Source organism: Notolepis coatsorum (assembly GCF_963971535.1).
Source record: "Notolepis coatsorum genome assembly, chromosome: 18".
In the NCBI taxonomy this organism is placed as follows: domain Eukaryota; kingdom Metazoa; phylum Chordata; class Actinopteri; order Aulopiformes; family Paralepididae; genus Notolepis; species Notolepis coatsorum.
In genome coordinates this window covers 595153-617146 of record NC_140182.1, presented here as the reverse complement: position 1 = coordinate 617146, position 21994 = coordinate 595153, and the positions used below count along the sequence as shown (strand labels likewise).

Below are 21994 nucleotides of genomic sequence, written 5' to 3'. Positions count from 1 at the left end.
AGTGGAACACTAAACTAGTGACACAGGATGTTAACAGATCAGAGGAACACTAAACTAGTGACACAGGATGTTAACAGATCAGTGGAACACTAAACTAATGACACAGGATGTTAACAGATCAGAGGAACACTAAACTAATGACACAGGATGTTAACAGATCAGAGGAACACTAAACTAGTGACACAGGATGTTAACAGATCAGAGGAACACTAAACTAGTGACACAGGATGTTAACAGATCAGAGGAACACTAAACTAGTGACACAGGATGTTAACAGATCAGAGGAACACTAAACTAGTGACACAGGATGTTAACAGATCAGTGGAACACTAAACTAGTGACACAGGATGTTAACAGATCAGTGGAACACTAAACTAATGACACAGGATGTTAACAGATCAGAGGAACACTAAACTAGTGACACAGGATGTTAACAGATCAGTGGAACACTAAACTAGTGACACAGGATGTTAACAGATCAGAGGAACACTAAACTAGTGACACAGGATCAGCGTTTCCGTTAGCCGGTAATTACCGGTATTTGACCGGCAAAATCTGTTGAAGTCCGACATATTTAATCTCTCCGGTCATAATGTCCGGTGAAAATAATTCCCTCTAAGCACAATTAGATTATTTGAATTGTATTAAAATAGGCTAAAATTAAATAGCCTATGCGATGAACGAAACAATCATTACATTTGTTTCATAGTTGCTTCACCAAGCAGCCGGTCTAATAATGACATCGCTGTTGTCAGCGCGAGCTGGCTGCTGCTAGATTTACGTGAAGCATCCATCTGCAGACACACAGAACCCACCAACTTTGCCGGCAAGGTGCAGTACTCCAATTCAGCCATTGGCAATTCAGCTGTTGGGTGGGGGGCGCTGCTGAGCGGTCCCCAGACCGGACCTAAAAACACCGCTGCTCTGTGTGTCTGCAGATGGATGCTTCACGTAAATCGAGCAGCAGCCAGCTCGCGCTGACAACAGCGATGTCATTATTAGACCTGCTGCTTGGTGAAGCAACGATGAAACAAATGTAATGATTGTTTCGTTCATCGCATAGGCTATTTAATTTTAGCCTATTTTAATACAATTCAAATAATCTAATTGTGCTTAGAGGGAATTATTTTCACAGGACATTATGACCAGCACCAAGTCGTTGGGAGGTGGAGTCATCACGCAAACCCACGATAATTTTGCTGTCTCTCTCTGCCAAATTTCTCAGTTCTTCGCTTGATATAATTAATACAAATGTCCAATATAACGGAATTCGTTAGCTCATAAAAATGTGATTATAACAGACTGCTGTTTATTAATTTCGGGCAGACTGCCCACCGACACCTCAAGTCGGCAGCAGCACGAAGTCTCGAGGGACTTATTTTATTTGCAATATATTAATGACTGTATATACGCAAAAGTAGCCTAGTTTTAAGTTAAAATATTATAAATGCCTTGATGATGTCATTCTTTATATAGGCCTATCAATTGTTTTTAAGCTCAATAAACTCTGACCGGAATTTATCCCATTTGTCCGGTAGATTGAAATCTACCGGACACTCAGACCTGCAAAAAAAAGTTCTAACGGAAACCCTGCACAGGATGTGTTAACAGAATGTTAAACGGCACGAGGACAAACATCATTACAATAAGACAATACAGTACATCTCATTTACACAAACTTTAAGCCATCGCTGGAGATTATACCATCTACGTGGGGGCCGGCTTTGACTGCAGAACAGTGGGGAGGACCCCCAGAAGGGGACCGGGGTGTTGACTGCAGAACAGTGGGGAGGACCCCCAGAAGGGGACCGGGGTGTTGACTGCAGAACAGTGGGGAGGACCCCCAGAAGGGGACCGGGGTGTTGACTGCAGAACAGTGGGGAGGACCCCCAGAAGGGGACCGGGGTGTTGACTGCAGAACAGTGGGGAGGACCCCCAGAAGGGGACCGGGGTGTTGACTGCAGAACAGTGGGGAGAACCCCCAGAAGGGGACCGGGGTGTTGACTGCAGAACAGTGGGGAGGACCCCCAGAAGGGGACCGGGGTACATATAGGACCACGCTCTGCAGAACAGTGGGGAGGACCCCCAGAAGGGGACCGGGGTACATATAGGACCACGCTCTGCAGAACAGTGGGGAGGACCCCCAGAAGGGGACCGGGGTACATATAGGACCACGCTCTGCAGAACAGTGGGGAGGACCCCCAGAAGGGGACCGGGGTACATATAGGACCACGCTCTGCAGAACAGTGGGGAGGACCCCCAGAAGGGGACCGGGGTGCATATAGGACCACTCTCTGCGCTCGGCACAGCCTCGTTCAGCTCAAGGTCACATCTCTCATCACATTCCAGAGAGATGTGATGCAGCGTGAGAAACTTGAGAAACTCAAGACTCACAATTTGAGGCTCCTCTAATACGTTTTATTATTATCATTTAATTTTTTTTATATATTATCTTTTTCCCCCTTCTTTTTCCGTTTTTTTTTCTCCCATCCCAATGTTAGTCGTTATGCCAATTCCCAATCCCCTTCCTGGTCGTTGCGCACTCTGCCCCCTACCGTCGGTCTGGGAGGGCGGAGACTATCACATGCTTCCTCCGACACATGTGTAGCCAGCCCACCGCTTCTTTTCACCTGGCAGCGCGGACTCTCACCGGGGGAGTGTAACGTGTGGAAGGTCACACTACCTCTCCCAGATCCTTCACTCGCTGTGCAGGCGCCCCGACCGAACTGTAGGAGTCGCCGTTTACAACGACCAGGACCCACCCTCGCCGGGTTTCCCACCCGCTAACACTGCCAATTGTGTTAGTATGGACGGTCGACCAAGCCGGAGGCACCACAGCTGGATTCGATACCACTGTCTCTGTGGTGGTAGACAGACGCTTAGTCCGCTGCGCTACCCGGCCGCCCTCAGATCCACTTTTATAGGTAATTGAAAAAGCATATTTCTGACCTTCTATTCCAAAAGAGAACTTCCATATTTTGAGATATATCCGAGGGTGGCAGGGACCTATTTGAAGAGGTACGTTATCCACAAAGTTCAAGTTGAAACTCATTAATGAACTTGGAACTTCCATATTTTGAGAGATATTGAAGGACGGCAGGGACATATTTGAAGGTGCGCTGGGGGGGGGGGGGGGGGGGGGGTGCCGACGCTCTTCACAAAGTTCAAGTGGAAACTCATTAATGTCCGCTGCGCTACCCGGCCGCACCGGCTCCTCTAATAAGTTTGAAAGGATTTGAAGTCCATTTGTGGAAAACATCAGAGGGGGAGGAGCTCCGGACCATGACATCAGAGCCAAACTAGACGCCCCCCCCACCTTCCTAGGGGGAGGAGCTCCGGACCATGACATCAGAGCCAGACTAGACGCCCCCCCCACCTTCCTAGGGGGAGGAGCTCCGGACCATGACATCAGAGCCAAACTAGACGCCCCCCCCAACTTCCTAGGGGGAGGAGCTCCGGACCATGACATCAGAGCCAGACTAGACGCCACCCCCACCTTCCTAGGGGGAGGAGCTCCGGACCATGACATCAGAGCCAGACTAGACGCCACCCCCACCTTCCTAGGGGGAGGAGCTCCGGACCATGACATCAGAGCCAGACTAGACGCCCCCCCCCACCTTCCTAGGGGGAGGAGCTCCGGACCATGACATCAGAGCCAGACTAGACGCCCCCCCCACCTTCCTAGGGGGAGGAGCTCTGGACCATGACATCAGAGCCAAACTAGACACCCCCCCCCACCTTCCTAGGGGGAGGAGCTCTGGACCATGACATCAGTGATGTAGTGTGCAGCAGGGTGATAGTGAAAGAGTTAACCTTCTGTAGTGTGGTAGTGAAAGGTTAACCTTCTGTAGTGTGGCAGTGAAAGGGTTAACCTTCTGTAGTGTGGCAGTGAAAGGGTTAACCGTCTGTAGTGTGGTAGTGAAAGGGTTAACCTTCTGTAGTGTGGTAGTGAAAGGTTAACCTTCTGTAGTGTGGCAGTGAAAGGGTTAACCTTCTGTAGTGTGGCAGTGAAAGGTTAACCTTCTGTAGTGTGGTAGTGAAAGGTTAACCTTCTGTAGTGTGGTAGTGAAAGGTTATCCTTCTGTAGTGTGGTAGTGAAAGGATTATCTTCTGTAGTGTGGTAGTGAAAGGTTAACCTTCTGTAGTGTGGTAGTGAAAGGTTAACCTTCTGCAGTGTGGTAGTGAAAGGTTAACCTTCTGTAGTGTGGTAGTGAAAGGTTAACCTTCTGTAGTGTGGTAGTGAAAGGTTAACCTTCTGTAGTGTGGTAGTGAAAGGTTAACCTTCTGCAGTGTGGTAGTGAAAGGTTAACCGTCTGTAGTGTGGCAGTGAAAGGTTAACCTTCTGCAGTGTGGTAGTGAAAGGTTAACCTTCTGTAGTGTGGTAGTGAAAGGTTAACCTTCTGTAGTGTGGTAGTGAAAGGTTAACCTTCTGTAGTGTGGTAGTGAAAGGTTAACCTTCTGTAGTGTGGTAGTGAAAGGTTAACCTTCTGTAGTGTGGTAGTGAAAGGTTAACCTTCTGTAGTGTGGTAGTGAAAGGTTAACCTTCTGTAGTGTGGTAGTGAAAGGTTAACCTTCTGCAGTGTGGTAGTGAAAGGTTAACCGTCTGTAGTGTGGCAGTGAAAGGTTAACCTTCTGCAGTGTGGTAGTGAAAGGTTAACCTTCTGTAGTGTGGTAGTGAAAGGTTAACCTTCTGTAGTGTGGTAGTGAAAGGTTAACCTTCTGTAGTGTGGTAGTGAAAGGTTAACCTTCTGCAGTGTGGTAGTGAAAGGTTAACCGTCTGTAGTGTGGCAGTGAAAGGTTAACCTTCTGCAGTGTGGTAGTGAAAGGTTAACCTTCTGTAGTGTGGTAGTGAAAGGTTAACCTTCTGTAGTGTGGTAGTGAAAGGTTAACCTTCTGTAGTGTGGTAGTGAAAGGTTAACCTTCTGTAGTGTGGTAGTGAAAGGTTAACCTTCTGTAGTGTGGTAGTGAAAGGTTAACCTTCTGTAGTGTGGTAGTGAAAGGTTAACCTTCTGCAGTGTGGTAGTGAAAGGTTAACCTTTTTTTATCTACTTTTTCCCATTTTCATCCCAATTTCGTATCGTCCAATTCTACCCTCCCTGTCTCGAACGCTGTTAGGCCACGCCTCCCACAGGCCGGCTGCAATGTGGACCAAGCCTTGCATCACATGTCCCCTCCGGTACACGAGGAGGCAGCGTCACATCTTTTCACCTGCACAGCGTGATCTCTCAGCGGCGGGGGTCTGCGTGGGAGGGACACGCCGCCCCCGCCGCTTCCTGATTATGCTGCGCAGGGCAGGCGCACCAACAGACCTGTAGGAGTCGCTGTCCACAACGTCCGATCCCCAGCGACCAGCTTCCCACCCCCTAATACTGCCAATTGTGTTAGTATGAACGACCAGCCAAGCTGGTAGCAATGCCGAGAGCTGGGCTCGAACCCAGCATCTCCTGCATTAGTGGCGAGCGCCTTGTCCATTGCGCCACTTAGCCGCGAAAAGGTTAACCTTCTGTAGTGTGGTAGTGAAAGGTTAACCCCTTCACTACCACACTACAGAAGGTTAACCTTTCACTACCACACTACAGAAGGTTAACCCTTTCACTGCCACACTACAGAAGGTTAACCTTTCACTACCACACTACAGAAGCATTCAACCTTCCTTACCCATAACCACCCTCCTCCAACTCGCCACCATTTCCCACTGCCCCATGTTCTCTCCTCTCCTGCCCCAACCCCCCCCACCCCCCTTGGTTTCCCGTACTCTCCTCCCGACTGTCTCCCATGTTCCTGTGTATTCTTATTGTTCTCCGTTTCCCTGTGGTTCTATGTTTCTTTGTTTCTTTTTATTTCTTTTGCCTATTGTCAGCGACTTTGGGTCTTTGAAAAGCGCTATACAAAATAAATGAATTATTATTATTAATATATATATATTTTTTTATATATTTTTTTTAATGCGTCTATTTATTCTGTTTAAACCAATGGGGTTTTTCTTCACAGTTGCAGATAAAGATTAGGCTACACTAATATTATAGTATTAAAACTGATTAGTTACCGTATTAGAAAGTTGATTTAATTAAAAAAAAAATTAATCAGATTAATCACTTTATTCAAATTGAGGATTTAGTTTGAGGATAATTAGAAAAAAAAGTTTTATATAATTTAGATTTTTTTTTAATTATTATTAAAAACAAAGGTTCGAACATCCGTTCGAAAAACCCTGACGAAGTTCGAAACTGGCTTCAGGGAAACAGCCCTACAGCCTGGTGTTGAAACAGCCCTACAGCCTGGTGTTGAAACAGCCCTACAGCCTGGTGTTGAAACAGCCCTACAGCCTGGTGTTGAAACAGCCCTACAGCCTGGTGTTGAAACAGCCCTACAGCCTGGTGTTGAAACAGCCCTACAGCCTGGTGTTGAAACAGCCCTACACACTAACCCTGGTGTTGAAACAGCCCTACACCCTGGTGTTGAAACAGCCCTACAGCCTGGTGTTGAAACAGCCCTACACACTAACCCTGGTGTTGAAACAGCCCTACACCCTGGTGTTGAAACAGCCCTACACACTAACCCTGGTGTTGAAACAGCCCTATACCCTGGTGTTGAAACAGCCCTACACACTAACCCTGGTGTTGAAACAGCCCTACAGCCTGGTGTTGAAACAGCCCTACACACTAACCCTGGTGTTGAAACAGCCCTACACACTAACCCTGGTGTTGAAACAGCCCTACAGCCTGGTGTTGAAACAGCCCTACACACTAACCCTGGTGTTGAAACAGCCCTACACACTAACCCTGGACGCTGGACTGACCTGTGCCCCTGGTCTGACCTGTGCCCCTGGACTGACCTGTGCCCCTGGTCTGGAACGGCTGCTTCACGAAGATCACCACTGCGTAGACATTCACTACCTGGCCCGGCTGCAGGTCCCTCAGTGGGACGTAGGTGTACCGGCGTGAACCTGGCATGAACCTGGGCACCTTGGAGGAGCTGGCCTGGGGTCAGATGGGGAACCAACCACATTAGCATGAACCTGGGCACCTTGGAGGAGCTGGCCTGGGGTCAGATGGGGAAACCAACCACATTAGCATGAACCTGGGCACCTTGGAGGAGCTGGCCTGGGGTCAGATGGGGAAACCAACCACATTAGCATGAACCTGGGCACCTTGGAGGAGCTGACCTGGGTCAGATGGGGAAACCAACCACATTAGCATGAACCTGGGCACCTTGGAGGAGCTGACCTGGGGTCAGATGGGGAAACCAACCACATTAGCATGAACCTGGGCACCTTGGAGGAGCTGGCCTGGGGTCAGATGGGGAAACCAACCACATTAGCATGAACCTGGGCACCTTGGAGGAGCTGACCTGGGGTCAGATGGGGGAAACCAACCACATTAGCATGAACCTGGGCACCTTGGAGGAGCTGACCTGGGGTCAGATGGGGAAAACCAACCGCATTAGCATGAACCTGGGCACCTTGGAGGAGCTGGCCTGGGGTCAGATGGGGAAACCAACCACATTAGCATGAACCTGGGCACCTTGGAGGAGCTGACCTGGGGTCAGATGGGGAAACCAACCACATTAGCATGAACCTGGGCACCTTGGAGGAGCTGACCTGGGGTCAGATGGGGGAAACCAACCACATTAGCATGAACCTGGGCACCTTGGAGGAGCTGACCTGGGGTCAGATGGGGAAAACCAACCGCATTAGCATGAACCTGGGCACCTTGGAGGAGCTGGCCTGGGGTCAGATGGGGAAAACCAACTGCATTAGCATGAACCTCACCTGTTCATCCCCCCCTCCTCTCCTCTACCCTTCCCCCCCTCCTCTCCCCTCACCTGTTCATCCCCCCCCTCCTCTCCCCTCACCCGTTCATCCCCCCCTCCTCTCCCCTCACCCGTTCACCTCCCCTCCTCTCCCCTCACCCGTTCACCTCCCCTCCTCTCCCCTCACCTGCTTACCCCCCCGCCTCTCCCCTCACCTGTTCACCCCCCCCCCCCTCCTCTCCCCTGTTCACCCCCCCCCCCCTCCTCCTCTCCCCTCACCTGTTCATCCCCCCCCTCCTGCACCAGTTGTAGGCGGTGAAGCAGGGATTTGTCGATGCCTGTGTAGAGGGCATTGCAGTAGTCGAGGCGAGTGGTGACAAAGGCATGTATCACCGTCTCTAGGTTACTTTGGGAGAGGTATGCCTTTGTCTTCGCCAGGAGTCTGAGGTGGTAAAAAACTGTTTTTGACTACGGCGCTCTCAGCACCGGATGCAGAGCTAATGATGCTAATGATGGAGCATCGCCGTCGGTTGTGTGATAGTAAAGGGTTAACCTTCTGTCGTTTGGCAGTGAAAGGGTTAAAATAAAGTCTGGGCATTAGTGTGTGAACGACTAAGTGAGGGTGATGAGGTGGATCTATTGTCGTGGTGCATAATGTACTAACTCACAGGTTGCCACTAGGCCGGTCATATGGTGGGGTTGAAAAGACCTCAGAGCACACATATCGCCACAATATTGACGTTTTCTTTAGAACTTTGGCATACTGTAATAACAGCTTTTAAAGAACCAGTACAATGTTGTTAATTCAGTCCGAAACATCACATTGTGGGACGTTAATTTCTACTTTGCTTAAAGGAACACGCCAACTTTTTGGGAAATGAGCTTGTTTGCTATCTACCCTGGAGATAGACAAGCAGATTACATACCCTTTTCTTCTCTGTGCACACATTAGGCTTAGGGAACAGCCACACCGTTAGTCTAGCTTAGCGTCATTCACTGGAAGTAGGTGTGCCAGTGTAGCCTAGTTCCCAACAGTCACGAAATACAACTCCAAAACCTTCCTGTAAACATGTTGTGACCTGTGTATTTACCACGTGGAGAAAAGAAAAAAAAAGATTTGACATTTTCGTTTTCTAAGCAGATATATACTCAGAATCTTTTTTTGACGAACAACTGCTGCCTGGGCGCAGCGATTTCATCACCTCAAAATCCCAGTTTTTCAAAAAAACAGGGCTTTTGAGGTGATGAAATCACTGCGCCCAGGCAGCAGTGGTTCGGCACAAAATAGTTCGGAGTATATATCTGCTTAGAAAACAAAAATGTCTAATACATTTCTTTTTAACGTAATAAAAGTATTTCTTTGCACCGATTCTGACCTGGGTGGGGGGCGGAAGGTTCCTCTTGGTGGGGTGGGGAGGGTTCCTCTTGGTGGGGTGGGGAGGGTTCCTCTTGGGGGGGTGCGGAGGTCCCATGTTGGGGGGGTGCGGAGGTCCCATGTTGGGGGGGTGCGGAGGTCCCATGTTGGTGGGGTCCGGAGGTCCCATGTTGGTGGGGTGTGGAGGGTTCCTCTTGGGGGGGTGCGGAGGGCTCCTGGGATCTGGAGCCATGGAGCGCGACACCTGGTTGGACACAGGAGAACACTGCTTGAGCTATAAAAAACGAGAAACAGGAAGAGAAAAATGCAGCCTCTCACTTTCATGTCACTACATCTCTCTCAGTCTGTCTCGGTCTCCGTCCGTCTCTCTCAGAATGATGCTGCAGTGCTAGATTGTCCAACCGGCAACATCCAACCGAGAAGAGTTCTGCAAAATTATGCATTGCCCATATAGGCCGTATGGTGAAGGCTGAGAAGTGGCTAGAAAACGATTCTCGTTCCCACCTCCCCGAACTACACAGTTTTCTCTCTGGGTGAAAGATATAGGTGTAGATTTAGGAACAAAAAGTTCTCCATTGACAAACTAGCGCATTTTGTGCAATAATAATTTTAACGTCAGGACTAGATCTTTCCTCGCGAACGGATACTGGTCACCGCAATTGGTGCGAGTTCGGTCACGTATCTTGCGCTCGACCAATAGCAGCTCTTGTTGTTGCCAAGTTACAGACAACAAGAGATTTGTGTAACGTGATGTTATCACGTTATCCACGGAGTATCTCGACGAAAATTGACAAAAAAACACATCCTAAGGTTCGTGAAATAGGCTTCTAAACAATGTTATATGGATATACGCAACTTGCTATAGGCAATCGATTGAATACAGCTGTGAAACGGGCCATAATGTACGTGTTATTAACCATACTGTACATTTAAATCATATCGCCTTCTATCTACACCAACAACACAGCATTGCACACACCGATGCATGATGTCCTGTCTGGGCAATTATTCAATAAACCTCCATAAACACACAATCCGTGATGCATGCAGCAAATTTTTTTTTTTTTTTTTTAGTCTTTTTCCCCCTCCATTTTCCTCCGATTTTCTCCCATCCCAATGTTAGTCGTATGCCAATTCCCAGTCCCTTCCTGGTCGCTGCGCTTTACCCCCCACAGTCAGATCATTTTGGGAGAGTGGAGGCTACCACGTGCTTCCTCCGACACACTTCCAGCCAATCACCGCTTCTTTTCACCTGGCAGCGCGGATTCTCATTGAGAGGGCGTAGCGTGTGGGAGGATCACACTATCCCCCTCACGTCCAATCCGCGCTTAGCAGGCGCCCCGACCGAACTGTAGGAGTCGCTGTTTACAACGACCCGGACCCACCCCGCCAGCTTCTCCCACCCTCTGATACAGCCAATTGTATCAGTGCAGACGGCCAGCCAAGCTGGTGACAACCCCGGAGCTGTGAGCTGGATTCGAACAGGCGAACCAAGCTCACAGCTCCGGGGCTGGTGACGAACGCAATCTCCGCTCGACCACCTAACCGCCTGCATGCAGCACATTTGTATCAAAAACACTTTACCTTGTGATCCCCAACCTGCAATATTAACACTTTCAGTGCCTTTGATTAACGTTGATTAATGTCCTTGGATGCCAGCATCCACTTCAATGATAGCGTTAAAAACGCATAATCTATGTTTTAAATTATGGATATGCGTCTAATCTGCCCGTCGCTTATCAATGATTTGTTTGCAGTCAACATTGTCGAAACGGATTTTTTTTTTCTTTTTTTTTTTTTAATAATCGGTTCATTTCCGTTTTATAGCATTTCGAAAAGCTATCGTTTTCTCGAGAATTTCCGGAAAATATAAAGATTCCGCCATAAACAGCATTTACTGGAATATTCTCGAATACACTAGACACGTTGTCATTTGTCGGCCTATTTATGAATAGTTTTCAAATAAACGCTAGATTATTGATAGTATATGTGTACTTATGCACGCTATAGAAGCTGGTTAAAAAATCGATTACCTCATTTCCTCAACATCACACATATACGGGACACGTTGATATCTCAGTGAAAACAGCTCTGATTATCCTAAAACTGGTAACAGACTCCTTACCTTACAACAGATGTCCTCCAAAAAAATTATTCCAATTCCTGATGGCCATTCCAAATATCGATCGCGTTTATTGATTGATTATTGGCTGCTGTAAATATATATTCCAGGCTGCTTTCCATCTCGCTATCACTTCCCTCTTCATCAGACGGCTCGCCAGCATAGTGGAGCCAGTAGGCTCCCCCCCCACCCTCGACCTATGTCGATCGAATGGGCTGCAGTTACACAGGGATAGACGATAGGGGGCGGTATTTTCCCATCGGAGGGGCTGCTGTACCAACGGGAGACTGTTGATGAAATATGAATTCAGATCGCTAATAAAAATAAAAAATGATAATTAGCGTCGTCGGCATTCAACGGGCGGGGCGAAATAACGACATAACACGTCGCCGGCATCCAAAGTGTTAAAGATGCTGGTACAATTTTCTAAAGATTGAGGTCGTACACAAAACAGTTCAGTGGATAGTATAATGACAAATAATAATAATTGATCAAGATAGTTCATTAAAATTATGATTCCGCAAAATGGGCTAGTTTCTCAATGGAGAACTTTTTGTTCCTAAATCTACACCAATATATCTTTCACCCAGAGTGAAAACTGTGTAGTTCGGGGAGGTGGGAATGGGATGAAAGCCAGGCAAGCAAGTAACAACAAATTCTGATTTTATTTATTGTCAAAAGTATGCATAATGTTGTGTTAATTCCACAACAAGAGATATGTAATGTTAATTACCTGAAATTATTCCATTTTTGGGGGGGGAAACCCTGCATATATCGGTATCGGTTGATATCGGTATTAGAAATTAAGAGTTGGACAATATCGGTAAAAAAGCCAATATCGAGCATCCCTAGATGAAACGATACAGCCTTCACCTTACGGCCTAATAGCACTACGGGGGGGGGGGGGGGGGGTCCAGGAACACTGACTAACATCCTAATAGCACTACGGGGGGGGGGGGGGGGGGGTCCAGGAACACTGACTAACATCCTAATAGCACTACAGGGGGGGGGGGGGGTCCAGGAACACTGACTAACATCCTAATAGCACTACAGGGGGGGGGGGGGTCCAGGAACACTGACTAACATCCTAATAGCACTACGGGGGGGGGGGGGGGGGTCCAGGAACACTGACTAACATCCTAACAGCACTACAGGGGGGGGGGGGGGTCCAGGAACACTGACTAACATCCTAACAGCACTACGGGGGGGGGGGGGGGGGTCCAGGAACACTGACTAACATCCTAACAGCACTACGGGGGGGGGGGGGGGGGGGGTCCAGGAACACTGACTAACATCCTAATAGCACTACAGGGGGGGGGGGGTCCAGGAACACTGACTAACATCCTAATAGCACTACGGGGGGGGGGGGGTCCAGGAACACTGACTAACATCCTAACAGCACTACGGGGGGGGGGGGGGGGGGGGTCCAGGAACACTGACTAACATCCTAATAGCACTACGGGGGGGGGGGGGGGGGGGTCCAGGAACACTGACTAACATCCTAATAGCACTACAGGGGGGGGGGGGTCCAGGAACACTGACTAACATCCTAATAGCACTACGGGGGGGGGGGGGGGGGGGTCCAGGAACACTGACTAACATCCTAATAGCACTACAGGGGGGGGGGGGGTCCAGGAACACTGACTAACATCCTAACAGCACTACAGGGGGGGGGGGGGTCCAGGAACACTGACTAACATCCTAATAGCACTACGGGGGGGGGGGGGGGGGGTCCAGGAACACTGACTAACATCCTAATAGCACTACAGGGGGGGGGGGGGGGGGGGGGTCCAGGAACACTGACTAACATCCTAATAGCACTACAGGGGGGGGGGGGTCCAGGAACACTGACTAACATCCTAATAGCACTACAGGGGGGGGGGGGGGGTCCAGGAACACTGACTAACATCCTAATAGCACTACAGGGGGGGGGGGGGGGGGGTCCAGGAACACTGACTAACATCCTAATAGCACTACGGGGGGGGGGGGGGGGGGGGGTCCAGGAACACTGACTAACATCCTAATAGCACTACAGGGGGGGGGGGGGGTCCAGGAACACTGACTAACATCCTAATAGCACTACGGGGGGGGGGGGGGGGGTCCAGGAACACTGACTAACATCCTAAAATAGCACTACGGGGGGGGGGGGGGTCCAGGAACACTGACTAACATCCTAATAGCACTACGGGGGGGGGGGGGGTCCAGGAACACTGACTAACATCCTAATAGCACTACGGGGGGGGGGGGGGGGTCCAGGAACACTGACTAACATCCTAATAGCACTACGGGGGGGGGGGGGGGTCCAGGAACACTGACTAACATCCTAATAGCACTACGGGGGGGGGGGGGGGTCCAGGAACACTGACTAACATCCTAATAGCACTACAGGGGGGGGGGGGGGTCCAGGAACACTGACTAACATCCTAATAGCACTACAGGGGGGGGGGGGGGGGGGTCCAGGACCACTGACTAACATCCTAATAGCACTACGGGGGGGGGGGGGGTCCAGGAACACTGACTAACATCAGGTTAAACAGCAGACATCTTTACGCAGCTTCTCCGTAAACGATGATTAAACCAGAACAAGGGTTAGATTAGATTAAATTAAAATGTATTGTCATCATGCAGCACAAGTACAGTGCAACGAAAAGAAGTGTGGCATCCAACCAGAGTGCAAATGTAACAGTAGAGTGCAACAGTAATGTATAATGTACAGGTGATTAAACCGGGTATAAAATATATAAATGAGTAGTACCGTCTCCCTGTCTCCCTGTGAGGGGTTGTCTCCTGCTGATGAGCGGAGTGGTGGACGTCCCGTGATGATGGCCGGGAGGCTGAGATCCCCTCTACGCCGCACCAATACCTCCGCCATCTGGATCTGGATCAGTCATCAGCTCTATTTTCAATCTTTCAAAATGTTCTTATATACCCAAGTTGCTATTGCATGCACTTATTTGTGTATCATTACACGTATGAGTGCATGCTTAGCAACCGTTTCATTGCAACACTACTATCACCGACATCTAAGAATTTGAGGTACTCACGTAAACAAACCATGTGGGGATTTGAGGTACTCACGTAAACAAAGGGGATTTGAGGTACTCACGTAAACAAACCATGTGGGGATTTGAGGTACTCACGTAAACAAAGGGGATTTGAGGTACTCACGTAAACAAAGGGGATTTGAGGTACTCACGTAAACAAACCATGTGGGGATTTGAGGTACTCGCATAAACAAAGGGGATTTGAGGTACTCACGTAAACAAAGGGGATTTGAGGTACTCACGTAAACAAAGGGGATTTGAGGTACTCACGTAAACAAACCATGTGGGGATTTGAGGTACTCACGTAAACAAAGGGGATTTGAGGTACTCACGTAAACAAAGGGGATTTGAGGTACTCACGTAAACAAAGGGGATTTGAGGTACTCACGTAAACAAACCATGTGGGGATTTGAGGTACTCGCATAAACAAAGGGGATTTGAGCTACTCACGTAAACAAAGGGGATTTGAGGTACTCACGTAAACAAACCATGCAGGATTTTGAGGTAATCACGTAAACAAAGGGGATTTGAGGTACTCAAGTAAACAAAGGGGATTTGAGGTACTCACGTAAACAAAGGGGATTTGAGGTACTCGCGTAAACAAAGGGGATTTGAGGTACTCACGTAAACAAAGGGGATTTGAGGTACTCACGTAAACAAAGGGGATTTGAGGTACTCAAGTAAACAAAGGGGTTTGTAGGTACTCACGTAAACAAAGGGGATTTGAGGTACTCACGTAAACAAAGGGGATTTGAGGTACTCAAGTAAACAAAGGGGATTTGAGGTACTCACATAAACAAAGGGGATTTGAGGTACTCACGTAAACGAAGGCGTCGGGCCCAGAGAGGTGGAGGTTACAGGGGTGCCGCTGGTCTTTGTGGACGGTGGGAGACTTGCCCACCGTGAAGCCAGCCAGCGTCACTACGTCCTGCATCACAAACACATCACATTCAAGACAGATCTGAGGTTAAACACTTATTTACATACTTACTTAGGCCAATGTGACTTTAAACATACTAGTAATTTAGCATACTTACTTAGGCCAATGTGACTTTAAACACACTTGAAATTTAGCATACTTACTTAGGCCAATGTGACTTTAAACATACTAGTAATTTAGCATACTTACTTAGGCCAATGTGACTTTAAACACACTTGAAATTTAGCATACTTACTTAGGCCAATGTGATACTAGTAATTTAGCATACTTACTTAGGCCAATGTGACTTTAAACACACTTGTAATTTAGCATACTTACTTAGGCCAATGTGACTTTAAACACACTTGAAATTTAGCATACTTACTTAGGCCAATGTGACTTTAAACATACTAGTAATTTAGCATACTTACTTAGGCCAATGTGACTTTAAACACACTTGAAATTTAGCATACTTACTTAGGCCAATGTGACTTTAAACATACTAGTAATTTAGCATACTTACTTAGGCCAATGTGACTTTAAACACACTTGTAATTTAGCATACTTACTTAGGCCAATGTGACTTTAAACATACCGGTACTTGTAATTTAGCATACTTACTTAGGTGAATGTGACTTTAAACATACTTGTAATTTAGCATACTTAAGCGAATGTGCCTTTAACTTGAACTGGCTAAATGATACATCTGATTATCTTGGTGAGTGGTAGCCTCAATTTATCTCGGCTGATAAAAGAACCCACTAGACCAAATTAGAAAAACTGTTCTAGGTCTGCTCTAATTTATCTTATATTCTCCAATAGGGTTGACAAAATGATTGCCTGTGGTGTCTTTGGCTAGGAAATAATTATCACTGTCCTCACAAATACATAACATTCAAGACCGAGAAATCTGAGATTAAAAAGCGAAAGAGCAACATGGGTGAGAGAGAGAGAGAGAGAGAGAGAGAAAGAGAGGTGGGGGGGGGGGGGGGGGTGGGCACCACATCCCAGAGGCTGGGACCCGATTTAAATACCAAATGTTGCAGCCTGGAAGATATTAAGTAAGATGCCATTACAAAATAGCAATGATAAGCCTGTTTTTTGAAGGAGCACAGGATTTGGCTTTTGTTTGGATTGTGGTGCGTGAGTCTGCCTCAGAGATAGTCTTAAAGCGTGTTGTGTGACAGAGCCGACGAGATGGTCTTAAAGCGTGTTGTGTGACAGAGCCGACGAGATGGTCTTAAAGTGTGTTGTGTGACAGAGCCGACGAGATGGTCTTAAAGTGTGTTGTGTGACAGAGCCGACGAGATGGTCTTAAAGTGTGTTGTGTGACAGAGCCGACGAGATGGTCTTAAAGCGTGTTGTGTGACAGAGCCGACGAGATGGTCTTAAAGTGTGTTGTGTGACAGAGCCGACGAGATGGTCTTAAAGCGTGTTGTGTGACAGAGCCGACGAGATGGTCTTAAAGTGTGTTGTGTGACAGAGCCGACGAGATGGTCTTAAAGTGTGTTGTGTGACAGAGCCGACGAGATGGTCTTAAAGTGTGTTGTGTGACAGAGCCGACGAGATGGTCTTAAAGTGTGTTGTGTGACAGAGCCGACGAGATGGTCTTAAAGCGTGTTATGTGACAGAGCCGACGAGATGGTCTTAAAGCGTGTTGTGTGACAGAGCCGACGAGATGGTCTTAAAGCGTGTTGTGTGACAGAGCCGACGAGATGGTCTTAAAGTGTGTTGTGTGACAGAGCCGACGAGATGGTCTTAAAGCGTGTTGTGTGACAGAGCCGACGAGATGGTCTTAAAGTGTGTTGTGTGACAGAGCCGACGATAGCAAGGGGAGATAGTCATAGTAATCATGTTTCGCTGCCTCGCGGTGTCTGACAACAGCACTGTAATCTATGGCTGAGCGTGAGAGCAGACCCCCTTCTAGCAGACTGTGATGACTCCACTCTCTCCCGTGTTACGGGGGCCGTCTCCCCCCCAAGTGGAGGCAACCCGGAGTCAATTGAGACGGATCTAAATAGTGGCTTACCCATTTCAATAATTCACTTTGTGTTATTCCTGTGCCCTGGGAAAGTTCAGTCAGTATTTTGTGGACACATACATACCCTAAAGATAGAAATATATACCTGCAAATAATCCTTCTACATGCCGACTTATACACCTGCATATAAGTTTATATACAATGGGAGAAATAAGTATTGAACACATCAGCATTTTGTCCCGTAAATATATTTCCAATGTGGCCATTCAAGTGAAATTTTCACCAGACTTTGGTATTAACTCAGGGAATCCAGACAAAATCTAAACATTAAAGTCCATACATAAATAAAGTGGAGGAAAAAAGTATTGAACACACTAACTGAAATTAATTCAATACTTAGTGGAGAAGCCTTTGTTTGTAATGGCAGCTCCAAGGATGCTTTATGATGTAACTAATCACCCGCAGTATTCAGGTGTGATTTTGGCCCATTCCTCTACACCAGTGGTTCTCAAACTGTGGTACGCGTACCACTAGTGGTACTTGGTGGTACTTGAAAACATTTCCAAAAAGGCTAAAAAAAAAAAAAAAATATATATATGTTTTTTTTTTTTTTTTTTGCAGTCAGGCCACTGAACTTAGAAGCAGGCCAGGCCAGTGTTTCTGGTTGCGGCGGCGCGATAGTTAGATAACCTAAGTGGGGAACAACCAGGAGATCACTGTGACAGAGAGTAATGCAGTCTAAACAGTCATAAATCTTTAATTCAACTTCAGCCCTGATCATAACCATTTATTTTTAGATTTCTTGTAATGTCAGATAAAAAATGAAATACTCCCACTTTTCTGAAAAGAGTTGGTGTTAAATCTGACATTACAAAAAATCCATCAAAATATGTGTTGCTGCTAATCATTGACACATGCCTAGCCTGTAATACCCCCCCCCCCAGAAAAATGTTTTACTTTGCATTTGATATATTGTAAATATTTTACTTTGTGTGTCTTTCAACAATAATTTGTGATGCCATCACACAAACTGGCTTTTAAAGGGTAAACATTCAAAAATGTATTGAATATGTGTTTTTCTTTTCTTTTTTACAATAATTTGTGATGCCCATCACAAACACTGGCATTTAAAGGGTAAACATTTCTGCACCAGAATGCAGGAAATTAAGTTTTTGTAACCAAATAATTGTGTGTGTGTGTGTGTGTGTGTGTGTGTGTGTGTGTGTGTGTGTGTGTGTGTGTGTGAGAGAATGACAGACAATTGCTTGCTGTGTGAGAGAGAGAGAGAGAGAGAGAGAATTAAGTACATTTGCTGAAATACAGTTGTTCTTAATTTTCTCACTTGCTATGTGAGAATGTTAGTTATTATGTTCTCAATGCCCCTTGCATTGTATGAGTTGTGTGGAAGCGTTTGCTAGTTCTAGTGCTACAGTACATTGTGGCTGTGTCTGACAAAAGTTAACAATAAATAATGGTATTAGGAATACATTTGCCTCCTGCGTGAACTGTGCATAGCTGAATAGACTGTATTTTAACGCCGGTCATATGGTGGTACTTGGAGAGCCAGCTACGTTCTCAGGTGGTACTTGGTGTAAAAAGTTTGAGAACCACTGCTCTACACAGATTGTCTTTAAATCTGGAAGATTGCGGAGGGGCCTCTTGTGAATCTGGATCTTCAGATGCTTCCACAAATGTTCAATTGGGTTTAAGTCAGGTGATTGACTGGGCCATTCCAACAAGTTGATTTTCTTTCTCTGAAATCAACTGCAAGTTTCCTTTGCTGTATGCTTTGGATTGTTGTCATGGTGGAGGGTCCGCCCACGTGTCATCCTGGTGGAGGGTCCGCCCACGTGTCATCCTGGTGGAGGGTCCGCCCACGTGTCATCCTGGTGGAGGGTCCGCCCACGTGTCATCCTGGTGGAGGGTCCGCCCACGTGTCATCCTGGTGGAGGGTCCGCCCACGTGTCATCCTGGTGGAGGGTCCGCCCACGTGTCATCCTGGTGGAGGGTCCACCCACGTGTCATCCTGGTGGAGGGTCCGCCCACGTGTCATCCTGGTGGAGGGTCCACCCACGTGTCATCCTGGTGGAGGGTCCGCCCACGTGTCATCCTGGTGGAGGGTCCGCCCACGTGTCATCCTGGTGGAGGGTCCGCCCACGTGTCATCCTGGTGGAGGGTCCGCCCACGTGTCATCCTGGTGGAGGGTCCACCCACGTGTCATCCTGGTGGAGGGTCCGCCCACGTGTCATCCTGGTGGAGGGTCCGCCCACGTGTCATCCTGGTGGAGGGTCCTCAGCATCCTGGTGGAGGGTCCGCCCACGTGTCATCCTGGTGGAGGGTCCGCCCACGTGTCATCCTGGTGGAGGGTCCTCAGCATCCTGGTGGAGGGTCCGCCCACGTGTCATCCTGGTGGAGGGTCCGCCCACGTGTCATCCTCAGCATCCTGGTGGATGGCAGCAGGGCTCAGTCCATGGCTCCATGCATTGTTCCTTCAATGATATGAAGTCTGCCAGTACCAGGAGAGGAGAAGCAGCCCCACACCATGATACTTATACCTCCAAACCTCACTGTTGGTATATAGTGTTATTCGGGTAATGTGCACTGTAGGGCTGTCCCCGACTAAAGATTTGGATAGTCTACTATGATTGGACGAAATTTGCCGTTAGTAGACCATTAGTCGACCATAAAAAAAAAGTATAATATCTTTTATTTTTTTGTATCATTCCATTTGGGCTGTGGGGGGTGCTTAACACTTTGATTGCCTAAGGCTAAATTCATGATATACCATAGGTTGGCAGCTCTATTTGTCTATGTAGAAGTTCCCCTTCTTTGCAGGGCTATAACTTTTTTAATTCTATTGCTAAATTGCCATTATTAGGGCCCATTCAAAGTCCTATATGTATTGTTCAGGGTGTATGAACGTTATACTTTTAGATCATATTTTAGTATGAATATGTGAATGAAAAAGTTTAAGTATGTTTTCATCTCTTTCTGCAGCTTTCTCCAGAACGTGATTTATAGCCCCAAATGCATTATATTGATGATCAAATACAGTTTGATAGCAATCGGCGCGATATAAAAAAATCCAACTGGACGGACTTCTGGAAGTTACTACACGTAATCTGATGTTGACCGGATGGCCGAGGGGGCGTTTATAATTCCGTGGGCAGCGTTATACCATTCATCTAATGTGGGTCAAATGTTCATCATAGCAGTTAGTATCGTACACATTGAAAAATAACGCTGAATCTTACCGTATCTTCCTCGCGCCGTTGGGCGATGAGCGTGGAACAGACATTTTCCTATTATGGGATATAGAAATATCCGGTCCATTTCCAGGTTGTATAGTAATATATACGTCCAAATCATGTTGTTTTTTCGAGTTATTTGCAGCGATCGATGTTCACTGTGTGAAGACTGAGTCTCTCTAACACTAGCGAGTGCCCGGACCCCATATGGAGTGAGTCCTACCGGGTTAAAGGTAACATCCGTTTTTTCGATCTGCCGATCGGCCACCAGATGGCGGTCTTGAACCGCTAGAGGATTGAGAGGAGATCACACTTGTGTCTCAGGGCCCCGGAAAGGAAATATGATTGAAATATTGATATCAAAGACGAGTTACGGCGTCTTCGGCAACTTGAGCATGGCGGGGAAGGACGCCTAAAAGCGTCTTCCGGCAGTTAAAGTGTTAATGTCTGAAGGAGTCGACTGAAGGCTTGTTGTCCTCTGCAAAAGCATGCAATTGGTCCACTGATGGATACATCTTGATATTTGTCTAGTCTAGTGTGTTCATTAGATGGGTGAAATCCTCTTTCAGTGCCTCTGTGCCTGTTTTATTAGGCAGTTAGCCTCTGGTATGCGTGCCATTAGCGTTAGCCACGCTTCTAGGCCTCTTTTCTTTTGGAAAGAATGATACAAATTAAAATAAAAAAATATATATATTTTCTTTTGTATTCGACTAAGAGGTTGGCAGTCGACTACGGCTCCTTTCGACCGATTAGTCGACTAATAGGGGTCAGCCCTAGTCCAGACATTTCTCCTCCAAACATGGTGTGTTGTGTGACAGCCAGAAAGTAACATTTTGGTCTCATCTGACCAGAGTACATGCTCCCAGTAATTCACTGGCTTGTCCAAATGTTGTTAGGCAAACTTTAAACACGCTTCAACATGTCTTTTCTTCAGTAGTGGAGTCTTGCGGGCTGAGCGCGCACAGAGGCCATGGCGGTGGAGTGCATTGCCTGTGGTCCTTTCTGTCACAGTTGTACCTGCTGCCTCCAAGTCTTTCTGGAGCTCTTTCCTAGTGGTCCATGGCTCTCTGGCTCCTCTTCTCCTAGTGGTCCATGGCTCTCTACTCTTCTCCTAGTGGTCCATGGCTCTCTGGCTCCTCTTCTCCTAGTGGTCCATGGCTCTCTCCTCTTCTCCTAGTGGTCCATGGCTCTCTGGCTCCTCTTCTCCTAGTGGTCCATGGCTCTCTACTCTTCTCCTAGTGGTCCATGGCTCTCTGGCTCCTCTTCTCCTAGTGGTCCATGGCTCTCTGGCTCCTCTTCTCCTAGTGGTCCATGGCTCTCTACTCTTCTCCTAGTGGTCCATGGCTCTCTGGCTCCTCTTCTCCTAGTGGTCCATGGCTCTCTACTCTTCTCCTAGTGGTCCATGGCTCTCTGGCTCCTCTTCTCCTAGTGGTCCATGGCTCTCTGGCTCCTCTTCTCCTAGTGGTCCATGGCTCTCTACTCTTCTCCTAGTGGTCCATGGCTCTCTACTCTTCTCCTAGTGGTCCATGGCTCTCTGGCTCCTCTTCTCCTAG

The 21994-nt window shown here is 47.6% G+C and overlaps 1 protein-coding gene across 1 annotated transcript in view; it reads right to left on the bottom strand.

Annotated features, from left to right (window-relative positions):
• Window positions 1-21994, bottom strand: part of pot1 (protection of telomeres 1 homolog) — a gene marked incomplete at its 3' end in the record, with an annotated part of 139493 nt that overhangs the window by 68692 nt on the left and 48807 nt on the right. Inside the window, exons 5-8 of the mRNA XM_084334464.1 lie at window positions 15114-15221; window positions 14005-14127; window positions 9129-9371; window positions 6836-6980 (exon numbers count right to left, since the gene is read on the bottom strand). Coding sequence (XP_084190590.1) covers window positions 6836-6980; window positions 9129-9371; window positions 14005-14127; window positions 15114-15221 — 619 coding nt within the window. The remainder of the gene's footprint in view (window positions 1-6835; window positions 6981-9128; window positions 9372-14004; window positions 14128-15113; window positions 15222-21994) is intronic.